At 36.7% G+C, this 25,936-nt stretch overlaps 1 protein-coding gene across 1 annotated transcript in view; it reads left to right on the top strand.

The window, feature by feature from the left end:
* Positions 1-1,448: 1,448 nt before the first annotated feature.
* The window catches only part of DNAH5 (dynein axonemal heavy chain 5), a gene marked incomplete at its 5' end in the record, with an annotated part of 158,139 nt that continues 133,651 nt past the window's right edge, over positions 1,449-25,936 (top strand). Inside the window, 17 exons of the mRNA XM_081325578.1 lie at positions 1,449-1,505; positions 3,562-3,696; positions 5,161-5,284; positions 6,655-6,812; positions 7,779-8,000; positions 9,665-9,802; positions 10,869-11,045; positions 12,433-12,546; positions 12,867-12,974; positions 13,660-13,782; positions 13,991-14,206; positions 16,463-16,570; positions 17,897-17,982; positions 20,280-20,601; positions 21,020-21,226; positions 21,712-21,883; positions 23,590-23,735. Coding sequence (XP_081181704.1) covers positions 1,449-1,505; positions 3,562-3,696; positions 5,161-5,284; positions 6,655-6,812; positions 7,779-8,000; positions 9,665-9,802; positions 10,869-11,045; positions 12,433-12,546; positions 12,867-12,974; positions 13,660-13,782; positions 13,991-14,206; positions 16,463-16,570; positions 17,897-17,982; positions 20,280-20,601; positions 21,020-21,226; positions 21,712-21,883; positions 23,590-23,735 — 2,613 coding nt within the window. The remainder of the gene's footprint in view (positions 1,506-3,561; positions 3,697-5,160; positions 5,285-6,654; positions 6,813-7,778; positions 8,001-9,664; positions 9,803-10,868; positions 11,046-12,432; positions 12,547-12,866; positions 12,975-13,659; positions 13,783-13,990; positions 14,207-16,462; positions 16,571-17,896; positions 17,983-20,279; positions 20,602-21,019; positions 21,227-21,711; positions 21,884-23,589; positions 23,736-25,936) is intronic.

Raw genomic sequence — 25,936 nt, 5'->3', positions numbered from 1 at the left:
AATATTAGCACTGCACAGCATGAGTCAGCTTAATTTTACACCCAAACACAATAACTTTCCCTTTCTATGTTTGCAGAATTACTGTCTTGCCCCTAGAAGTGCTCTTATACAGCTATAGGAACAAGCATAGCAGTTGGCACTGAGTAGTAGGATGGCATGAGATATATGAGCATTTCCACTGCTTGGAAAGGAAGTTGTTGATATTTGCAATTGTGTTCTGTGGTAAACAAAATAGTTTCACTCAAATTTAATATTTTGTGCCCTAGAAATATAAAGATCACTTTATTAAGGAGCTTGAGGACTTGAAATTTATCCCAGAAAGTAGGAAAAGTTTAAAAAAGTGAGGAGGTTCACCAAAGAGATGAAAGTGGATGGTAAACAATTGCTGAAAAATGTTAGCCCCAAAGAAAGAATCTATCTAAAGAACTGAACATGGGAAACAGATTCAGAACAAACAATGATAGTTAACATGAAGAGGCCCTGTGGTTTATGGCAAAATAAATGCTTGAAAGAGGTTGGCCTGGAAGTTGGACAAAGAACAGTTTGAGAAGTTGAGAGGATAGTAAGAAATAGAGACAATATAGTGACAAAACAAGACAGGGATAAGTGTGACAGGAAAACTACATAATTGTTGGGATAGTTATTATTTGTTAATGAAATACTTCACAAAAAACCTTGCTGTTTAGGAAATGTTGGAAGATGATCTAACATACCTAGAAACCACAACATCAAAGAAAGCTATTCTAAAGTTGCAAATACTTTCAGCACAGCATTAGTAACAAAGACTGTGTAACAATAGCATAAGTTGAGAAATGGGAGGATATGAAAGCAGTAGTTTTCTATTTTTGGACACAGCAACTGGTGTTCAGAGTAATACATTATTTCAACATGGAGACTTCACCTAGCTTTTAAAACATTCATACCCACCTAAACTGTAAATTTATTTCATTTGTACAAAATTGAGCTTTATATTGCCAAACTGCACCTTCTGATAACATGCATAATCATATCCTTCCCCAACCATTATTATTCTCAAATAACTTTATTTCCATACACTGTATCTAGTTATTTATTCATCTGCAACTTCATCTGCAATCAACCAAAACTTGCTTTTAAAAAATACTGGAGTACTGACTTCTGTCAAGATTGATAGGCAAATTTCATACAATAGCTCTATAAGTCAACACCTACCATAACAACATCCAAGCTATGTAGGTTTGTCAACATTGCTCATATTTCTGAGGCTTGGAAAGGTTGGGTAAGCTTTGGGGCAGGTCTGACTCTGTTCAGATTGATCCTAATTAGAGTACTATTAAGAACTTTGTGAGGTAAAAATGTGACAACTTTTAAATAATGCTTACATTGGAAAATTTGTGTTCAGTATAGCAAAGTACATGCTGGTCCTATTGGCTTAACATTAACAACTCCAATAGCAAATTTCAGCTAAAATGTTCAGAACTGGAAGGCGACAACTTTGGAAACAAAGCATTTCAAGAGTTTTAAAGGTAAGAGATATAGAGATGTGGGAAGTAGCAAGAATGGAAATGAAATCCACACAACCTAATTCACAGCACATATATGGCTACTTTACAGACAAATGGGCAAAGAGTACTTTTGCTTACAAATCTCTGTCTGTCTGTCTGTCTGTCTATCTATCTATCTATCTATCTATCTATCTATCTATCTATCTATCTATCTATCTATCATCTATCTAAATGTGGCGTATTCTTTAGCACATAATCAAATTGGTTTGTAAAACCTGGAGGAAAGGGTGATTTTGAAGTCCCTCCACAGGGATATAATAATATAAAAGGTCATTTTTATTATTTCTTTTAATTGCCATGTTTCTATTTGATAAAACAGATATTATGATTGCACAATGAGAGTTACTATTATATGAGGTAGTCCTCCATTTAAGAGTAATAATATATGCATTTTAATGATAAACCTGACCTTTGTACAGCATTTATAATTACTTCTTGATGGGATATTTTGATATAAAGTCATATCCAGATTGCTAATACGGACAATGAGCCGATTTGTGGATAGTGGAAATCTTGAGTATACTATTATGTTTGAACTCGTGATTTTATGGAGGGTGTGCTATGTTTTAAGTTTCAGTGAATTTCAGGGGAGGATTGCATCCCTTTGTTGATTCTCACCTTTATATGGTTAAAAATTAGATAAATAAATTGGAATTAGCTAGGATACTTAGATATAAAGTTAGTGTGCTTCTGCGTCAAATTACTGGGGCAAATGATAGGGGAGAGAGACTATGTTCATTCTCCTGCTAGTCTACTTCTGTTCAGAAGCTTCTAATGTGTAACTGGAATTGATATCCTCTTGAAATCTAAGCTAATTAGATGTAATAGCCCTTCCTTTGGAGAATAAGAGAAAATTGTTTACCTTCTTTTTCTTGATAGCCCCATATTTCAGTATTGTTGTGATCTCTTATTTTTAAGATAGATGTATTTTTAAAAACACCATGCTTTTTTGAGTGTGTGAACAGAGTTAATTTTTGGTCACAACTGAAAGAATAGCTTGAAATCAGGAACTGGCACACCCCTTCAGTAATGTTTGTTTGCAGCAGCTTTGGAAACCGGTTGCTTAGCAGCTTTGACTGCTGCTTTTGTTGAACTGTTGCAGGCAATTTGCTGCCAGAGTGAAATGAGATCTTTCCATCTTTCAGCCAGCTTTATCAAATGATTGGCTTTGTTTTCAACCCCATGGTGTGACATCTTTTTGAAGTTATTTTGATAAGGTTGGATTGTAGAATAGCTGCACATATGAGGTCACCCTCCTTTTTAACACTGGAGCCTCCTTATTCTGTATTGCAGGCTTGAATTGTCCTTCATCAGCCAAAGGATATCATATGCATATATGAATTATCGCCAACTCTGTAAAGTATTCTTGAAAATGATGTTTGCTATTATAACTATCTTAATCTCTGCACTTAAAACAATCACTAATATACATGTCACTAATTACAAATTATTGAACTCTGTCATATACTGAGAGGCTAATCTTCACACAACAAATTTATCCTTGGTTAATTTAATTATTATTTACTCAACCCACATGATATACTGGACAAAATAGGGCTGGGTGAATACAATACTACGGTTATCAAATGTTTAGATGTGGTTTAATACATCACACAAATCTGACTTGATTGATTTTGAGAAAAGGGTCACCTTGCTTCAGCTTGTTCAATCAAAGATTTGATCCAAAGCAGCCTACTTCAATTTAAGATTCAGTCAAAGTAGTGACCTGCATATTAAAATCCCATATTAAGCAATCACTAAATTCAAAGAGATTTTCCCCCGTGGTACGATACATAAAAATTGCAATTACACTTCGTGAACAGTCATATTTTCCCTATGTGGTCTCATCTTCCTTATCCCACAAAGAGGATCAGCACAAGTTTTGGATTTAGAATGATGATACATTGAGATATTTAACAGTGGATTTATATATGACAATAAGCATTTTAACTTAGAACATATAGAAGAAGCAAGTTCAGTTTCCTATACAGCTATAATAGAAACTTTATTTCTACAGCAAAAACTGAAAGAGGAGAAAGAAGCTAAGCGGGCTCATCTGGATGGAAGACATGACTACATACTGTCAATTGTTTCTGCTTGTGTGAACCTAGAGAAAAATGAAGTGGAAGATGCTGTCCTTGAAGGAAATCAGGTAAGATGGAGGTAGATTCAGTTGTCAGACTCCAACTGAGTACAAAAAAATAATTCTGTGCCTTGTAGACTGCTGCTGTGTGTAGAAAGTGAAAGCAGCATTTTATAGTATTTTTGAAAGTCAATTTTTGGAAGCAAATACAGTTTTCCTGAAAATTCACTATATAAATGCTCATTTCCCCCCCCCCCATAGCACTTCCCTGGTATTCTTTGGTTCTGTATAGCTGTTTTACAACTCTGGATTAACCATCAAGCAAAACAAGTGTGTTTAGGGCACCAAGCAAAGGGGAACACGGCAAGAGGTTTCTCCCCCCCCTCCTATCATGCTCTTAATCCTTTCACTGCCATACTGAACTAATTAGCAGTATTTCTTGAGTCTTAATGTCTGACCTGTTAAAGAATGGAAGGGCTGAAGAGCACTTTTGTTAGGCTGTATTTAAGGCATCTATTGGCCTTAATCTGGCATTGCCATTTTGACAATTATCATTAACTAGAAAAACTGTAGCTCTATGGCACACAGTACAATTGTGGGTGGTTCTGAATAGTGCCTTGTTTCTGAGTGGGCTACAGTTCCAATCAAATATCTGGATCACATCACAGAAGGCAACTGGCTTTATCTGAGAATGAAAACAGCATTCTCTTCATGGAGAATGTGTGATGGAGGCTATTACAGCTTTTCTAGAGTAACCTCTGCAACATTTCTAAAAAGTGATAATTAGTCTATTCTCCAAGGAAATTGAAAGAAATCTGGAATGCTAGAACCTAGATTACAGATAAATAGCAATAGCACTTAGACTCATATACTGCCCCAAGTGCTTAACAACACTTTCTGGGCAGTTTACAATGTCAGCATATTGCCCCCAACAATCTGGGTCCTTATGTTACCAACTTCAGAAAGGTGGAAGGCTGAGTCAACCTTAAGCTCATCAGGATCGAACTCCAAACTGTGTGCAGCCTGCAATACTGCATTCTAATCACTGCACCACCAGGGCTCATCAGTAATCAATAAATGAGATTATTATAATGTTTGTAGCATGCTTAAAATCAGAATGGTCATAGAATGGGGCTAATTCCCCTTGAACCACCTCCTGAGTATGGCTTAATATTTGAACTAATCATATTTTTTTAAAAAAAAATAAAGCTATCCAATTAAAATATAATAGTAGAAGCTGATATTTTGAATTTCCATACACACTTGCATTTATTGAACAATAGTAGCTTGATTTCCATATCCAAGATTGGAGCATGAGTCACATTTTAGATGCATATTTTTGGTCATATGAAACAGCAACTGACCCAGTTCAGTATCTGCTGAGAATATATGCTGAATGTGAATATATAAAATTATATATTATAAATTATATAAAATTATAGGTAAATGGTCTTATTGAGCACTCTGTTGTATGCATTCCTTTTAAAATTCTATGTATAAACCTTTAACTTTCCGTTGTTTAATGTTTAACAGATTGAGCGTATTGATCAATTCTTCACTGCTGGAGGTTTTCGTCATGTCATGTTTTATTATCAAGACATGGAGGCACCAGAAATAGGTATGCAAAGAGATGCCTGTGGTACTATTTTCTCAGATGGTAAAGATGATGACTTATTGTATTTATAGACTGCTGGATCCTGCAAGGCAGCAATTTAGAAAAAGTAAAAAATGCGATAAAACTGAATGACAAAATCATACAATAAAATGAATCACCAAAACCGTTAAAACATCAGGCAGGCACCAGTTTAACCCTGAAAGGAAAGAAGGAGTGAAGAAGATCACTCTGACCTGATTTTTTTTTATTGAAAAGTTTTATAAAAAGTTACAAAATTATCCCCTTCCCAACCCCCCCCAACCCCCCTCCCCCACTTCCCAAAGCTGGTTACAGGGTTACAAATATATAGTAATCATAATCTAACTAACATTAATCAACTATATAAAAAACCAAATACATAATACACTTTAACCCGCCTTTAACATAATTACCAACACTCTAAAATACCCAACTTCTAAAAAAAATTAAATTATAACAATAACAATCTAAAATTTACTCATAAGCTAAATGGAACTTTTTAGTCCCATATTTTTTTTGAATATAATCTATCCATCTTCTCCAAACCGAAATGTATCTCTCTTGTGAATGATCTTTCAAGTAAGCAGAAATCTTAGCCATTCCTGCTAGATTTGACACTTTAAGCGTCCACTCCTCTATAGTAGGCAGACAATCCTTCTTCCAATATTGCCCTACCAATAACCTCGCAGCTGTTATCAAATTCAACTGACCTGATTTCTTTGATATTAAAGGGAGAGGGATGGAGAGAGAAACTCTTTGCCAGGCTTTCAAGGTTCTATTATTGTACCTTGCAATAATAAAATAGAATTTCAGAATTCCTTGTGGAGCCTGTTTCCTGACCTGACTACCTCAAAGGACTGCATTTTTAGCATGGAAAGCTGGAGACCTCAAACCTCCTCTTTCAGAAGCTCTCAGTTTTATGCCTTGATAACTCATCCTTTTATTCATCAGTTTGGAAGATATAAACTATTATCATGGATATAAACAAATCAAATTTAAAAAATTAAAAAAATTGTTGAAGGCAATGCATACAGATTTGACCTGCTCATGATGATGTAACTAGCAATTTAAAGGGGAAAAAAATCCAAAAGAAAATCCAATATTTTGAAAAGATCAGAAAAGGTCTGCTATGTGGAATACTCACTGTCTCCACATTTCCATAAAAAAATGGGGATAGATAATTCCAAATTAATATTCAGATTGCAAGAAGATTCTGCAGAGAAATAGGTGCTATTTTGGAGCCTAAACCAATGTAAAATAAGCATCACTTCCCAGTTTGTACAATAAATAGAGAGAATTAAATGGGGTGATAGTACATACAGTAGGATACAGAGATGAAATAAATGTTTTGCTTGTGTCTATATAAACTACATAAAATTTTCTCCCCTTTACAGGACATGAAAGTTCAACAGGAACTAACCCTGCTTCTGCTAAAGGCAAAAAGACTAAATTATTTGTGACAGAGGGAGATGATGTCGCTTTAACTGGAATATGTGTATTCTTCATTAGAACCAATTCTTCTAAAGCAATTAATGCAGAGAATATACATCGTGTAAGTATTTTCTATATGTATCTTTGACCACTTGATTATAAGAAATTGTAGCGTTGCCTGAGGTTATCCATTTTCTTGTCAGTCATATAAACGGGATTTAGCTAAGAATTATATCTAAGTCAGCTTACACACACACATATATATATATATATATATATATATATATATATATATATATATATATATATATGTGTGTGTGTGTGTGTGTGTGTGTGTGTGTGTGTATCTTTGGTTATTCGGGTTTTTCCCCGCATAGAACTAAAAGTGTAGGAGCGACGTTTCGACGGAATCCCATCCGTCATCATCAGGCTGGTGGCTTCTGCTTCCTTCTTCTGGGAGAAGCATGTGGCTGTTTGTTCCTCTTTTTTAAACTGCCAGAGGGGGTGTGTTCTGTGGGTGGAGGTGTGCTCTGATTGGGTGGGAGTTTAAGTGTGTTCTGATTGGGTGGGAGTGTGTTTTGAATGGTGGGTGTGTTCTGATTGGGTGGAGGTGTGTTTTGAGTGTATGGGCTGGTCTCAGCTGCCAGCCTTAGACCTGAGCTGGTGAGTTGTGCTGCTTTTGTTTGGCTTCGTGTTTGTGGTGGTGCCATGTTTTTAATCACCAGCCTGATGATGACGGATGGGATTCCGTCGAAACGTCGCTCCTACACTTTTAGTTCTACGCGGGGAAAAACCCGAATAACCAAAGATCCACATACGAACACCCGCGAAAACCTCAGAAAACATACATATATACATATACATATACATATACATATACATATACATATACATATACATATACATATACATATACATATATATATATATATATATATATATACACATATATATATTGGACCACTGAACATTGATCATACTGGTTTGAAATAAGACCTGCAATATCAAAAGATTTGGAAAGCACACCAAGATGGAGAAAGCTGAGCTAACAACTATTAATGGTTTTTTTTTTCTTTTTCATCATCAGGAAGTAGTTTTCAATATGATGGACGCAACAAATGGTGGTTTGCTAAACAGTGTTCAGCATTTGCTATCCGATATCTTCATCCCAGCTTTGAATACTATGAACTATGGTTGGGGAGAGATGAGTAGTTCCCAGAAAGGGGGTAACATCAAGCAGGACTTCATTGCATCCCTGGAGGGATTTGTTAGTGTCCTCTCAGGAGCTCAACAGAGCCTGATGGAGAAGGTGAGCTTGCACTTATCTTTTAGCTATTTCTGCCAGGAAGAAGAGGAGTTAAAGAACAATGGAAAAAAAATGCATACATACATGCCTGAGCAGGGGGTTGGACTAGATGACCTCCAAGGTCCCTTCCAACATTATTATTATTATTAAATCTACCACTGATAAAATACTAAAAATGTAGAAAAACTAATTTAGAAGAGTATTTCAGCAATTTTACAAATATTTCTGTTGATGTTTTCTTCTCTATACATCTTTTAAGTGCAGGAATTCTGTATTGTTCTTTTTCTTACTTGGGAGAGGGGGAAGGAAGGTATGGTAACTGCAAAAAGGATGATCACATAAGGGCTTCTATAGATCTAAATCTATCTATGCATATGCATATCCAGCTGAAGTGTAACACAAAGTGGATTAAAGAAGCAATTGTATAAATAGAAACCTGGGAGCAACATGGCTGTAAAGTGGGATGTCACACATGACCACATCACTTGGCAGCTGCAATCCCAGCAAGTCCTAGTTGCTGTTGTTAAGTGGGGATTGTGAGTCATTAAGTGAGGGTCTCAGGTGACTGAGACTTGTGATTTATTGCTGACTTCCAAAAAGCAAATTCAGTGGGGAAGGCAACAGGAACTTGCAATTTCCAGTCACAAGAGTGGAGAAATGGAGGAAAAGTAAAGCTGATTACATCAATAAGAATATTCACTTACACATCATATTTTAAAGATGCCATTATGTATATTTGGGACCAGAACTAATATATCAACAAGATACAAAGTATCTGTACGTGGGAGAATGTATTTGGGTAGTAGGGAAGGATCAAGACTGTATTTCAAAAGCCATTCTTGTTATTTTATATATTTATTTATATTTAGTATTTTTTAACAACCCAGCTCTGTCAGAAAGAGGTTCTAGGCGGTGTACAATATAATCCAGAGTTGCTGAGAGTTAGGCAGCAGACAAGTATCATAAATTATTATTGCTACCTGATGTTCAAAATAATTGTTTTGTGTGAATTATGGCAACAGGGATGTACTAGAGGTGCCAAATACGTGCAAGAAGTACTACCTCAAAACTGTATTCCCGGCAGCAGAGTTGAGCCATTTTGAATAGCAACAGGGATTGCATGATTTAAACATCTTTCTATGCAAAGCAAACATAATTCTACCAAAAAATAAACAAAACAACCCCCCCTGTGTGACAAGATATGGAAAAAAGATTAAATCTTTCTTCCTAAAGCCTCTTTTTTGTTGTTATGCACAACTTTCATAATGAAACATTCAGCTGTGTAAGTCCTATCTGCAGGCAGAAGTTATTTAGGCGAGAGACAAAATAGAAAGAATTATAACAAATGTCTGTTTTGTTTGTGGCGGATCAGTTTTTAATATAAACAGAATATGGATGAGGAGACTCTTCAAACCTCTGTTGGAAGAAACTCAAAGTCTAGCAGACAGACCACTTAGAAGTACACAAGGACAATAATATTATATCAGGGTTTTCAACTGTAACTAATTTGCAGCTGTTCAGGTGCTGTGCACAACAAAATACCATAGAATAATATGTAAATAATAATATGTAAATATTATACCAGCACCTTGGGCAACACCTGTGGTCATAATTTCTTGGGCAGAGGTATTGAAATGTATAGAATAATTGCCTAATACACAATTTAGGTGGTCCTGAAGAAGTGTGAAACCTATGATCTGAAAATGCTAAAAGGACCAGCTGATTTTCTGACGGCAGCAAATAGCATGGAGACTGTGGAACGAATAGAAGCTTGCATGAAAGTGTGGATTAAGCAAATTGAACAGGTACTGGTTGGATGACTATTCTGTTGCATTTAGAGCCCTGTATATACAATATGCAACTACGGTACTTATCTTTCTCATAGAGAAAGGGGGGAGGGGGGAGGAATTGCCAAATGCATCATTTTCACATGGAAGATTCTTATTCAATAGTGTCTCCGGAGCTGTTGTTAACTAAGATAATCCCTTTTTTTCCTTTGTAGCTGAAAGACACTCATGATACTGATTTGCAACAGGGAATGAGCACTGTAAAACAGATTAGGATGAATCAATTACTGTACTTTCCTATTTCCAAACCAGTTTCATGGTAGCAGGAACAATCACTATCCATCTAAAACCACTTTTTAAACAATGTAGAAAACCTATCTGGTAGAGGACAGGAAGGCCTGGAGGAATGTTGTCCATGGGGTCACGATGGGTCGGACACAACTTCACAACTAACAACAACAACAAAGAAAACCTATCAGATTTAGGCTGTAAAAATCTAGACAATAGAAAAAAAATAATAATAATTGTTTTCTAGATTTCTTTGCTATCTTATAGAGGTGGCCCAGAATTTTGCAGCCACATTAGGTAGACCTTAAGAATGTAGAAACTCCATATCCCATTGTATTCAACCCAGTTTCTGTTTCAGGGGTTGGTGAAAAATCTTGTGATTTCTGCTTGTTGCTTTATTAATTATGCTAATTCTTTGTTGCTCCAACCATCCTTTTAAAATATAGGTGAATTAGACTATGAGAGTTTATAGTGTATTGCCAAAACTGGAGCAAATGGCAAGCAGATTGCTGATAATTCCCTGCCATACTTTAAGCAAGGTTGCTCTAATGCCACTGTGTGTTAGGACATCTTTTCCAATTACAGTGTACAGGTAGTTCTTGATTTACAACCAAAATGGAGGAAAGAAGGATGGATGGAAGGAAGGGAAAAGAAAGAGAGAGAGAGAGAGAGAGAGAGAAGAAAGAAAGGCAAAGAAAGAAAGAAAGAAAAGTTCAACTCACATGGTATCATGTTCTTAGAATATTGCAAAAAGCTTCTATTTTAGGCAAATTACCATTTTTGATTTAAATTTTAGGTCATTGCTGAAAATAACCAGCTACGGAAAGAGGCAGATGATCTTGGTCCACGAGCGGAGCTAGATCACTGGAAGAAGAGGCTATCCAAATTTAACTACTTATTGGACCAGCTCAAGACTTCAGATGTAAAGGCTGTTGTTGGTGTACTTACAGTTGCTAAATCAAAACTTTTAAAGGTTTGTCAGTTGGATTATTCAAGAACAATTTATATTCTACCTAAAAGTAATATTTTTATAGCAGTGCATTTATATTTAAAATCTTTCAGTCCAATGAGTTGAAAGGCAATTTACTCTGAAATCTATCACATTTCAGAATTAAAATGCAAAATGTATATTTTAAAAATTTGGTGTCCAAAATCATGCTTGTAAAAAGACTTTTCTTTTTGTCTTCCAAATATACTGCAGGGGAAAGCTGCATCTTGATATAGTGAAACATAACATTGTTCTGAATTTACTAAAAAAAATCCTAAAATACAAATGACTTTGCCAGATACTTCAGCTTGGGAAAACAATCTCCTGGTAGAATTCCTATCTCAACTTTAAGTGCTGAAATAATAAATCATGATGGTTAAAATTCACAGAACTCCTGTGAATTTTAACCAGCATGTTCTATGATTTCAGCCCTTCAAGTTTCAGTCCACATCTTCTAGAACAGGGCTTTTCAACCAGTAGTACGGGTACCACCTGTGGTACATTGGCATCTGGTAGGTGGTATGCGACCATCCTAGAAAAGTGATAGCGGGGAAGGGGAATGAGCTGAACTGGTGGCAGCACTGCACAAGCCTGAGCAAGAGATGGCTGGAGCTGCAGGGCTGTCAGGGCTCAGTGGAAGCACCAGGATCGGCACCAGGCTCCAGCTGGAGCTCAGTGCTGATCCTGGTGCTTCTGAGCCCAGAAGAAGCGCCGATCAGCTGGAATGTTGCAGCATCTCCAGGGTCTTGTGATTTACATTCAGATGCTTGGCAACTGATTCATATTTATGACGGTCACAGTGTCCCAGGGTCATGTGAAGAGACGAAAACCTGCTGCAACCACCCAGCAGACGGGGAGGGGAATAAAAACCAAACATCATCCATCCCCGCTGCCAATCCTCAACAGAAATGCTCACAACAATGAAAACCTTGGACAGGAGGAAGAGCGCCACTGGGCGGGCAGGCAGGTGTCTTGCTCAGCTGTGGCTTGGGGGGCACTTTTTTCAGTGCCATTATAACTTTGAACAGTCACTAAGCGAACTGTTGTAAGTCGAGGACTACCTGTACTTCATCAGTTTTCCCCCCTTTTTTTGTCATCAAGCTTTCGACACCTTGCTAGGCGACAGGTGGTACTCGGATGTTGCTATATCCTAAAAGTGGTACAATGGGTGAAAAGGTTGAAAAACCCTGTTCTAGAAGCTGCCAAGCTTTATCTGCAAGAATATTTTATGGCTGTCACTGAATTGATATTCGAATTTTTGTGTGATTTAAGAAACATGCTAACTAGGCTTAGCATGTTTGCAGGGCAAATTTCCTTTCTAAAATACCAGATGTTCTTTTAAATAGCATTTGTTTCATTTTCATTTTCCAAGAGTTGGCGAGAACTGGATACCCGGATCACTGATGCAACAAATGAAGCCAAAGACAATGTGAAGTATCTGTATACCCTTGAAAAATGCTGTGACCCTCTGTATAACTGCGATCCTGTAAGTTTAAAATGTCTGCTCATTGGACTGCACAGAATGCCCAGTTCATAAGTTAATGGTTGTGCATACAACTGTGATTCAGTTGAGTGAGTTATAACTTAATAATATCTCCTGTAATGTATGGTTATGGGTTATATAGATTTCAACAGTCTCATAAATGCAGAAAATCTTGGCAACTTTAAAAATTACTTTCATCTGGTCAAGGATTGCAACTACTATTTGGGATGATGGCAGAAGCCCTTGTGCCCTCTGGCTAACTGATATAAATGATGTTAGTTATATGATACCTCACATCACGATTCATCTTGTTGGCATTTCAGGTGATCATGGTAGATGCTATTCCAGGACTCATTCATGCTATCAAAATGATCCACAGCATCTCACGCTATTATAACACTTCAGAGAAGATAACTTCCCTCTTTGTAAAGGCAAGTTGCAATGGCTCTTCTTCAGAACTGGAATTAAGCCACTTTAGGCGATCAAAAACTGTTCTGTAGAGAATAATAATGTATCTATTTATTTATTTACTCATCACATTTATACACCATCCAACTCATTAATAATTTATTAAACTAGTTTGCTGCCCAACAACTCTGGACACTTATCTATCTTAGGAAATACAGACTTACCTTAAGTAACGAAATACAATTTTTGAAATATAGAGAAGATTTTTTAAAAAAAATAATTAAAAAATAGGATCTGTTGAATCTTGAAATGGAGATCATTGATAAATTGTTTGGACTGATTATTAGGATAGATGAATTGGGTTTATCATTATATCATAGCTAGACATATTGACCCGAGGTCATCCATATTTGTTCTTTACAAAAACTTAGTTACACATATTAAACCGCTGGGTGGGGAAGAATAACAGGTTATGTTAATTGCAAAACTGGAAACTAAAGAAAAATCTACAATGAAAAGTAAATAATGGAACTCAGCAGTTGATCCATTATAACTAGTAATGAGTTATGTGGGCTTGTAGTTTAGTAACATCTAAAAGATTGCAAGTTACCCACCACTGATTTAGTTCCTGGCTGTGAAAGAAAATTGACCTGAAACTTATTTGTTCTACACAAATTTTTGAGACAAAGCCTATCGTTCTACTTACAGGTTACAAATCAAATGATAACAGCCTGCAAAGCATATATTACTAATAACAACAGTGCCACCATCTGGGATCAACCGCAAGATGTAGTTTTGGAAAAAATACAAGCTGCTATAAGACTTAAGCAGGTAAAGTAGTTGGTAGAAGCCAGAAGCAGTAAACACAACCTTTCTGCTTGAGTCAGTTGGGGGTGGGATTTGGTTTCCAAAACAAAAAGGGCAAAATTGGATTTTAATTTCACTAGGGAAATAACTTAAGAGCCTTTATGAGTATTATGAACAATGTTGCAGTTAACACTTACTTCCCTATATTTATATCTTGGTTTATGTTGCTAAGGAGTACCAAAACTGTTTTCACAAGACCAAACAGAATTTGGAAGAGAATCCAGCTGAACGGCAGTTTGATTTTAGTGAAATGTATATATTTGGAAAATTTGAAACTTTCCATCGCCGCCTACTTAAAATTATGCACATCTTTGATACTATCACAACTTACTCAGTCTTACAAGACTCGAAGATGGAAGGATTAGAAGTAATGGCAACTAAGTATCAGGTATGCAGTGTTTTTTTTTAACCAATATTACTTGGGTCCAGAAAAACACATTTTCTTTGGCCTCCATATATTTTGCACTGTAAGTCACAGCATTTGGAACCACTGGCCATAATAATGGTGGGAATGGAGTCTACAACATTTCAAGGGCAAACTGATTGCCTAGAGACAGCATTGGAGATAAAAAAAATACTCTTTCTTTTCTATGCTGGATAAGGAATTCTCCAAATTCTACAGACTGCCTGAACCAGGGGTAGGCAACCTTGGCTCTTTTATGATTCTGGGACTTGAGGTCGACGAGTCATATAAGAGCCAAGGTTGCCTACCCCTGACCTGACCTGAACTTCTTCAGAGCTTGCACATCCCACTAAGCCATGATATTTTGTTTCTCATTTAGCATGATGTGAAGTCAGCGAGTCTTTGTAAAGCATGATGAATGTTTAGCACCTGTGAAACAAGCCACTTTGACCTTTTCAGCAAGCTGCATTAAAACAAACTGTGATTTAATGTGAGGTATGAACCCGGCCACTGTGACAGCTGTTTGTAGAGTTAGCCTGCTCATTACTCTCTGCTTTAAAGTCACCACTTGAGCTGGCAGTTTGTGTCGGATGTCTAAAACTAGCAACTTGTCCAAACTGAGTATATTGAGTTAGTAAGTAAAACAGATTGCCTACTGAATTGGTTTCAAACTGTAGTAGCCCTACATAAGCACCTCTTAATGACTTCCTTCAATATAAGTTTTTGTGTTACGTTCCTGTACGAGTGTACATACATGCCTTCAAGTGTTGACTTCTGATGATTGGCTGGACTCCTTGGCAAGATGTCAGAAGTGGTTTGCCATTGCTTCCTTCCTAGGGCTGAGAGTGAGTAACTGGCCCAATGTCATCCAGGTAGCTTCATACAGTATCTAAGGTAGATATAGAACTTATAATCTCAGATTTGTAGCCTGATGCCTTAATGACTACATCATAGAAAATATTACGATGTCTATGGAAATTCTCAATCACCTCATGGGTCTTCAAACTTGGCCCTTTTATGACTTGTGGACTTCAACTCCCAGAATTCCTCAGCCAGGCACACTGGCTGAGGAATTCTGGGAGTTGAAGTCCACAAGTCATAAAAGGGCCAAGTTTGAAGACCTCTGATCTAGGTCATGGATGTCCCAAGAGTATATTTTCCAAAAGGCAACTGGACTTTCTTGGTTTTTTTTTCCTTTGAAAATGTGTCACTTCTCATCCAGGAAGCTTCTTCAATTCAACTTTTTGGAAAACCTTTGAGAAAAACATTCCTATGTTTTCTATAGGAAATGCATAAACATGATTAATAACTGTGGTGCTGATACCTGTACAATTTAGTTCATAGTTGCTAATGCCTTGCTGTTCCTTTAGTTTCCCCAGTAGGCAAGCCATCTAATTTCTTCCTCATGCGTTTCTGGTGACAAAACCATAAGTTTATTTTCCTGGCTGGCAAATTTGAGCATATTGAGATAGAATTCTGGGTAGCAGTGCTCTCAGGCGGTATCCCATATTATTGCTGACTGCAAAACTGGCAAAGTTGTTTTCACGTTCATGCAGAAACCTATATATATATATATATATATATATATATATATATATATATATATATATATATATATATATATATATATATATATATATATATATATATATATATATATATATATATATATATATATATATATATATATATACTTTTGCTTGAATTTGTGGCATAGAGGAGCTGCGGTGCTTAGCCACAGTATTCACATTTTGTCAATTCAGTTTTTGTAACTTTTCCCAAAGAATTGTGGAAATTAATTTTTGGATGTCATAAGGGATTTTGACCTTTCACACCGTTGCTGAATATTAATGTACTGAAATATCTGATTGTACTTTTACTTGCATAGACTGCAGCAATGAAGGAGCAATGGGAGGTAATTCATGACAGGGCTGTTAATGTTATGACTTGTGGTGGTGACAATGATTTCTGTTTTTTCTGCATGTTTTCTGTAGAAAGCATTTTCATTGTGTAACATGGATATTGTGTAGGAGATGACCTAACATATGTTGTACAAATTTGCATGTTTCAATACTTATTTTACTTAGAAAATGAATTGTGTTTCAGAAAGGAGAATTCATTGGGTTGCAAAACCTTGGAATGATGCAACCATATTCTTTGCATTGTATATCTTTCGTATAAGCATAAAAATGATGAGAATAACATAACCTTTCAAATATTCATATTTCCAATTGCATTTAGAGTATTGTTGCCACTATAAAGAAAAAACAGTACAATTTCGTAGATCAGAGGAAAACTGATTTTGATCAGGACTATGAAGAGTTTTGCAAGCAAACAAATGAACTACATGTAGGTTTGGTTCTTCCCAATTTCATATTTTTCAAAATTGTTAATAATAAATATTCTGTTTGGGTTGGTTAAGTCATTAAAAATTTTACAGAAAAACCTCATATTAATGGACCACATTGGGGGGTGGGTAGGAAATGATCTCCCAAATGTCTAGTAAGTACAAAAGTGTAATATTGCAGTGATTTTCATCATTTGCATAATGACTTTATGCAGATGATACAAATCACCACAGATGTCATACAATTAAGGTAAAATTAACCTACATTAAACTGACCTTCAAACAACTTGGGACTTATCCTTTATTTCAGAGGACTGTTCAGATAGAAAACTAGTCCTTTACATATGAAGTCCACTCAATGAAGGTCTCTTAAATAAAGGTTTTCTTGCATTTCGTACATCATATATGTTGTGGGTTTAGACTGAAAGTTAGTTTGAGCTCTCAGATCAGGACCGTTAATCTTAGCATGAATATTGCATCTTGCATAATTTCAAGTAGTAGAGGAAAGTAATAGCCTATATAATTCCTAGAAGAAATTTCACATGGAGCTAAGACGTGTCTTTTCTTATCTCATCATCTTTCTCTGCTCAGTCCACCAAAGTAGCATTTCATTCTTCCCTAGAATTTAACGACATTTTATATGGAAGAAATGAGGAGAAGAGAGTTGGAGATAGAACATGATGAGAAAATCTCATTCTTAATGATGCCATATGTTTCATATGGCTTGGAAAAAAAAATGCTCACCTTGGTTGTTAAGCAGTATATAAGTGATCCTATCAATTTTGAACTGTCTTCGCCCACTTCTGGTGTGTAGCCTTCAGAACAGTAATTACAAAAGTTTAGTGGTCTCTAGATTCTCTCTTTGCCTATGTCACAGGTAGGCAACCTTGGCTCTTTTATGACTCGTGGACTATGCTGGATATGCTGGCTAAAGAATTCTGGGAGTTGAAGTCCACAAGTCATAAAAGAGCCAAGGTTGCCTACCCCTGCCCTATGTCATAAAGGTTCTCCAGGTTGATTGGTCTCTTTCTTAGTTACAGTTGTACACAAATGTAGTGGAATCTTGGGGACTGTATTCAAACAACAAACGTGATATAAGCAACTGAATTCCTGGAGATGGGAAGTAAATGTAACAATAATAATTGCTTAGGTTTGCTTATACCAAGTTTGTCATGCTCTCTGCACCATAGTTTAGGACCTCATAGTTTGTATGAATCTTGCCAATTGTCATTTATTCAGTAACTCCTGGGTAAAAAATGGCTAATGTGATTTATAAATTTAGTGATTGTGCTTATGAACATTCTCTATCCTTTTGCTTCTTTCTACAGCACCAATTACAGATGTTTATGGACACTACCTTTGAAAAGATTTTGAACACTGAAAGAGCCCTTGATACACTGAAGAAATTTGAAAGGTATAAAAATGATGACCTTTTACTTGAAATTGTCCGGAAAAAATAGTGCCAATAATAGCAATATACTTTGACAGTCTCTTTTGTTTTTGAATAACATTTTGAAAATTTTGCTTGTAGTCTATAAAGCACATATCTTTATAACATATAGAAAGGGGTTTTTTAATTATTTAAAAAAAACACCTTAGCAGCAGGATGAGCAAGATCCAATTATCTCAATTTCTTAAATAGGTGCATTCAGTGTATGAGCTGAAGTTCTTGCAGTGCGGTAAAAAATGATATAATTTATCTGTTCACAAACAGATCTTGTCTGGTACTAATTCAATTATATAAAGGTAAAGGTAAAGGTTCCCCCGCACATGCGTGCTAGTCGTTTCCGACTCTAGGGGCCGGTGCTCACCTCCGTTTCAAAGCCGAAGAGCCAGCGCTTGTCCGAGGACGTCTCCGTGGTCATGTGGCCGGCATGACTAGACGCCAAAGGCGCACGGAACGCTGTTACCTTCCCACCGTAGCGGTCCCTATTTTTCTACTTGCATTTTGATGTGCTTTCGAACTGCTAGGTTGGCAGAAGCTGGGACGAGTAACAGGCGCTCACTCTGTTACGCGGCACTCGGGATTCAACCCGCCAAACTGCCGACCTTCTGATCAACAAGCTCAGTGTCCTAACCCACTGAGCCACATAGTAGTGGTTAATTTAGTCATTTTATTATTTTAGTTGAGTCCATGCATATAACTGACTGAGGGAATATGCGCAAGTCAAATATCTTAGTTTTCACTAATGCTTGAAACTGCTTTATTTTCCCTTTCCAGTTTAATTTTTTTAAAAAAAATATTATTACTTATTTACATAATGTTGACCTTTACTGTTCTAGACATATGACTAGAAGCAGAAGCATCTGTGAATCTAGAGGTTCTGTCATTTTTGTTAAAAAAGTGAAATTAATAGCATATAAAGGAAAAAGACTACGTTGAATAGTGATGGTACAGTGGAAAAATTAATCATACCATAGTGATTAAATTTCCACATAATAATGAGAAAAAAGAAGAATTAAGAAAAAAATCCATATAAGAATAAATACTTATATGGAATTAACTATTTGTTGACCTAATCATTAAATCTGGACCATATAGCAAGATAATCAACACTTTTTTAAAGCACCAAGACTTTAAAAAGTAGATAACAAAATCATGTCTTGAATCTATTCCTTGAAATCAGCAGAATAACTTATTTTCTAGTTTCATAGGATTATCGTCTGCTCAATAATGCCAAAATTGTCTGTAAGAGGAAAATTTTCATAGTTTAGAAATTCAGCATCATGTATATGTTAATATAATTTGGGAAATTAATCAAACCAAAACAAAGTGATAACAGGAACAAATCATATGATCTAAAGAACCTTCAACCCAGCGTAAGATAGCTAATTGTGACTCATGTGTGTTAAAAAATCTTTTACCTTGCCAATCTTGGTAAATTTAGCTAGCTGCCATGCTTCCCATATTTTCTGTGAAATAAAATATATGGCTTATTTAACAGATAACAGCAAACAAGAATAACATCACCTTTCCTTTAAAACATTACCTGAACACTTTCACAAACAAAATGTGGTTTGACATGTAAAATTAATGTTATGAAAAATATTTAGAATTCAAAACATTTGGAATCTAAAACTTATATTTTACAGTTTGAAAGAGATGTTCTAATATCACTGATGGTATTTGAACCAAGAAGCACTCTTCCATGCATAAAACAGGCAATTACTACTGTTAGGATCATTTTTCTTGTGATATAAATGGCTAGGATATAGATTTTTGTTGAGTTTTGGAGTTTGGTTATTTTTTAAGTTCTTTTTGTTTTACAAGCTGCTCAGAGCCATTTTGGAACTCAGTGCAATATACATTACAGAAATTAAAATTCAATACAGGGCAATGCAATACAATACATACAATATTTTGAAATGGTTAGAGAATCCTGAAAAATTCAGAACCATTTTGTTCTCAAATGACCGTTAGAGCTTGAAAGTATTTTGAGTTTGAAATCTTTTGCACACTTCTACTTAAAATGTATGGGACAAAATGATACACATCACATTTTACCGTGCAAATAAATAAATCTACTTTTTTCTTAGTTACACAGTGATGTAGACTTGTCCATTCCTGTTTGACATCTCAATGTGCTATGGTTTCATGATCCCGTCAATACATTGCTTCAGAAAGTTAAACTAATCTTTGGTGTCTTCTTCCGAATAAATAATGTACTGAACCTTCTTGATGATGATGATGATGATGATGATTTTTCATAGGCTTGGAATCCCTAATCTTGGCATTGCTGATAAATATCAGATCATCCTACAAAACTATGATCATGACATTGAGATGGTCTCTAAGCTGTACTCAAAACACAAGAATGACCCTCCTCTGGCTCGTAATCTTCCTCCCATGGCTGGTAAGATCTTGTGGGCACGACAGCTGTTTCACCGAATCCAGGAACCTATGAATCTTTTCCAAAAACATTCCACAGTTCTGCAGACAGAAGAAGCAAAGCTTATAATCCGCAACTACAACAGAGTGGCTAAAGTCCTTCTTGAGTTTGAAATAGTCTACCACAGAGGATGGCTTCAACAGGTACTACAACCGGCTGCATATTTTTATAATGAATATTGTGGAATGTCTTGCTGTTATTATACTTAGATGTTAATATACATTTAGTAGGGTTTTTTTTAGAATCACACTTGGGATTATGGCAGCAACAGTTCATGTTGTATGACATAACAAACCAATATGGTCAGTTTGTCCTGCTATTGTTAACTAGGATATTGAATTAATGTCCCTCGGTTTTATTGGTATAAGCTTGGTTAGAGCATCAAGGAAAGCTCTACATACTGTAGCTAGCAGAGCTGGGATCTATCACTGTTTAGGTCAGAAAAAGTCAAATGCTTATATGTGGCTGAACCTGTTTACTAGTTCTTCTCTGAAACTCTTGATATCTGTCTCTGATAATCTATTTGATGAGGTTAATATGTGGAACGCTTGTTATTTCTAGGTCCAGCTAATTAAAGCAGGACTTCAGGCATCATTATTGGTGAAAGCTCCAGAGACTGGAGAAATATTTGTGAATTTTGATCCTGAGATTCTCACCTTAATCAGGGAAACTAAGTGCATGGCACGCATGGGGCTAGAAATCCCACCACTGGCCATTGCTGTTCAAGACAAACAGGATGCCTACAAACGAAATTTCAACCAACTACAGGTATTCTTGTTCTGCTGCAGATAAATGCCTGGAAATAAATTTTTAAACGCTTTTTTCCTTTTTTTTAAAAAAAAGCTTTTCTCTTCCTGACTTCTTTAAATAGTTGTATAACATTTGCTGCTAAACATACCCGTAAAAAGCTGGTTTAGTTCAGGTTCTCTAATCACTGAAACAGGGATGTGATTCGGATGTAAAGATGAATAAATTATGGCAAAAAAGATGAATAAAAATGCCAAAAAGGGAAGCTTTCAGGTTCCAGTCTAACTGGAACTTTATACTTCAGTGTGTTGAAAAACAAACTTGATAATCTTGTTTTACTTCCTCTTAATTTCTAATTTCAATACTTGATTATTGTCCTTCTAGTATTTTTTATTTTCAGTCACAGGCTATGCAAATAAACTTTGAAATGTATGCAACAGATCGTGACCAGTTAAGTGAATTTGCAATTATACTTTCAGTTACAATTTAAGTTGGTTCTTTTTCAGGTGATGCTGGCAGAATATAAGAGAATAAAATCAAAAATCCAAGTCCCACTTCATGCTCTCATGGCTCCTCATGTGGCTAAAGTTGATGAGTCGATCCAACCAGGAATAACCACACTGACCTGGACATCCCTTAATATTGGAACTTATTTAGAGAATATTTTCAGTAAACTTGGTAAGTCTTTGTGTGTGGTCTATCTCAGTGTTTCTCAACCTTGGCAAGTTTAAGAAGTCTGGACTTCAACTCCCAGAATTCTTCTGCTGAAAGGACTGTATGCAATTTCAAAGAGCCCTCTTTCAATAGACAGGAAGGGATACGACATCATCTGTCTCCAGTCTACAACACAATCCTTTCAGCAGTTCCAAGAAGGCTCCACACCCATTTCCACCATTCAGGTGACCTTGAGGACATAGATAAACCTCCAAGTGGCCTCAATGACTCTCTAAAACATGGGTGTCAAACTCGCAATGTCACATGATGTGTTGTGACGTATCACAACTTTTTTTCTCATTGCCAGCAATGGGGTGGGCGTGGTTTTGGCATGACATATCCGGCCCATGGGCTGACAATTTGACACCCCTGCTGTAAAAGAATGCAAATGACCAGCTGTCTGCAAGAAATATAAATTCTTCCATTCCCCACCATCCAGTCAGATGTGAAGAAGCTTGGATGAGAAGCGAAATGTCTTCCAAGAAAAACAAGCCCAGTTGTGCCTCATGAAAAAACACCTTTGGGATAGACAGGAAGTAGGCATGATGGTAGACAATTTATCATCTATGGTTCATTTTTCCCCAAAATAGAGAAAGTGTCTGGTTTAACGAAAAGAAGGATTAGGGATGATATGATAGCAGTGTTCCAATACCTAAGGGGTTGCCAAAAAAGAAGACAGGGCCAACCTATTCTCCAAAGTACCTGAAGGCAGGACAAGAAACTATGGATGGAAACTAATCAAGGAGAGAACTAAGGAGAAATTTCCTGACAGAACAATTACTCAGTGGAACGACTTGCCTCCAGAAGTTGTGGGTGCGCCAACACTGGAGGATTTTAAGAAAAAAAATGGACAACTGTTTGTTTGAAAAGTTCAGGGTTTCCTCCTTGAGTAGCGGGGTTGGACTAGAAGAACTCCAAGGGCCCTTCCAACTTGGTTACTCTGTTATTCTGACATTCATTGATATTTTTTGCTAGAGAATTCATGTAGTATGGGATTGCTGTTGAGGCTGTAGCAAAAGAAATATAAAGGTTTTGATTTACATGGGTGAAGAAGTATCTTTACAGATGCCCGGTTGTTGCCCCTTGGGCCCTTTTTATCTTTTTCTATTGCAGGAAAAGACATTTGTGATTACGTTTCTTTGAATTTGGCTTAGCCTGTAGTGAGAACCCAGCCATTGTGGTTTGTTAAAAAAAAAAGGCTTTGCGTAAGGTAGCAAACTTGCTTTTGTAGTCTGCTTTTACTGGAAAGGCAGAAAGAGATAAACTGAAAGAAAATTCCCTATGTGAACAGCCTTGAGTTCATGGGGGAAAAGCTGAAAAAAATGACCCAATAAATCAAGAAATATGAAGTCTTCATCTGCTGTTTTCCTCTATTAGTCTATAGATTGTTGGTCAGTGTTCAAACTAATAAGAGTCTGTGTCAGTGTCGGCACTTTCTTTAAGAGTACATTACGATAAAAGCTGCACTCAGTTTTGAACATCTTAGAGACTGATCCCATTGGAATGTTTTCTTTTGCCCCCTTGACAACTTTGAGGACGAATTCTGCTATCCGAGAAAGATGAGGCTTAAAGTTGGTGTGAGATGCTATCATATTCTTCTTACATGTTTTCAGAGAGAGGCTTGGCTCTTAAAAATATGGTAACGAAATGTATCTTCTTTGCTTTTCAAGATAACCTTGAGCTGCTCCTTGATCGAGTAAATGACTTAGTAGAATTTCGCATTAGTGCTATTCTTCAAGAAATTAGTATCGTTCCACTCTGCACTCTTCCTGAAGATGATCCACTGACCTGTGAGCAGTTCCTTCACATGACAAAGGTACAATCCTATAGTTTCATTTTCTGCAACAGGAAACTTCACTTCAGAAATCTTGCCAAGAAAAATCAAGGAGTCAACACTGTCTTGAAGGCACAAAACAAAACAATACCCCCCCTTCAAAACCTCTAACAACCCTCCAAACCCTCTATTACACATTGTGACATTAATTCTCAGTAATGAATGAATGAATGAATGAACCTTTATTATCAAAGTACAACATGTATACAATGAGATTGGCTGAGCCTCCCTTTGTGCCCCCCCCACAACTCACAGTGACAAGAAACCCACCATCTTGTTACACCATGTGAGCTAATTGCACAATGCGCTGGCCTCACAAGTCTATCATACATAGATTTATTTCCCGTTCAGGAGCTTGACAGCCCATGGATAGAAACTGTTCTTCAGTCTGTTGGTGCAGCTGGCTATACTTCTATATCTCCTACCCAATGGTAGGAGAGTAAAGAGGTACCGACCAGGGTGTGAGTTGTATAGTAATAATAATAATAATAATAATAATAATAATAATAATAATAATAATAATAATAATAATAATAATAATAATAATAATAATAATAATAATAATAATAATAATAATAATAATAATAATAATTTTATTTGTATACCGCCCTTCTCCCGAAGGACTCAGGGCGGTGAACAGGGCAAACATACAAAAATACAAGAATACAAAAATTAAAAGAGATTAAACAGGGTGCCCAAAAGCTTACAGCAGTAAGTTAAAATACATTAAAACAATAATAAAAACCCAAACCCATCACCCATCAGGCCAGGCCGGCTTGTTCGAACAAGTAGGTCTTCAGATCGCGTCGGAAGGAGCGGAGGTCGGGCGCCATCCGGAGCTCAACCGGCAAACGGTTCCACAAATCCGGCGCGCCCACAGAGAAGGACCTCCCCCTGGGGGCCACCAGACGACATTCTCTGATGGGTGGCACCCTGAGGAGGCCCTCTCTGTGGGAGCGCACAGGGCGGAGGGAAGTTGATGCCGGCAGCAGCAGAGAATACTAACTGGTTGCTTAGAAAAAGTATAGTACAATAGGATGTATTGTAAAAAAAATAGTATGTTACAAAGAAAGAGGTCAGATTAGGATTCTTCTCTTTGTCACCTGATATTCAGAGTGGAGTTTTTTGTTTAATTTTTGCAGGGTTAGAAATGATACTTTTGTTTTCTTTTGCTCCACAAGAATAATGGTGACCATTCTCAAAGTTAGTCTTTTTGATTCCCTCCCCCCATCCTCATTCTCCCCAATCACTAACTCTTATTTCCTGCTATACAATAGGAGTGACAGACATCAGACAGGCAATAGCACAGAGAAATGAAATCAGTAGCTTTTAAATCATTTATGGATGGCAGTGCCTATGTGTATGCATAGAGCTGAATTATGCATTTGAGAGATAGAAGAAAAAGAAAATAAAAAACTGCTATCTGACTTAGCAAATAGAAGACATCTTTTTGTTGCTGTTGTTGAAATGATTGGCAAAGGTAGCTACAGGGGTCAGTGTGCCTCTTTTCGTCCGGCAGATACCATTAACATGAGGCCACAATGCCCAGTCACTAAAGAAGGCAGATATGAAGCATTGCTATGAATCACAGTAGTCAGCTCAGGCAGGTAGTGTTGGCATGACAGCACAATAGCCAGTCTTTGTTTGAAGTAGGCAGCATAGGCATCATGCAGTCACAATATTTCTTTTATGGAAAAAGGGTTGTTTTTTTTTTAAAAAAGACAGTAATATGTGGCCACAATCTGTTTCAGAGTTTATACATTCAGGCCCTGTTGAAATAGAAACCAGAAGAGTGTATACCATTGCATCAGTAACAGCATGTTACCAGAAAACATCAGGCACAAATAAGAGAAGGGGCAAGAACCAAAATGGTGTCCTTGACCTCACTCCCTCCAAGATATAAGGATGCTTAAGGAGTCCTAGAAATAAAGGTTAATCCTTAGGAATACTGGCTGCTAAGAAACTGCTAGGAAGAATGGAAGCTGGGAAAATAGGTTAGATTGCTATATCGTTCCAAGTCATTCTTTGTTTTTTTTAACCATGACTTGTGAAATAAGACACTGTGGGCGGGTTCTCAGATTAGTATGGATTAGTGCAGGGGTGTCAAACTGCCGGCCCACGGACTGGATGCGTCACCCCATTGCCGGCAATGGTGAAAAAGCTCTGATACATTTGACATGTCT

Source organism: Vipera berus (genome assembly GCF_964194415.1).
Source record: "Vipera berus genome assembly, chromosome: 3".
NCBI classification, from domain to species: Eukaryota; Metazoa; Chordata; class Lepidosauria; order Squamata; family Viperidae; genus Vipera; species Vipera berus.
The sequence above is the reverse complement of the archived record's forward strand: the minus strand, read 5'-3'. Positions and strand labels throughout refer to the sequence as shown.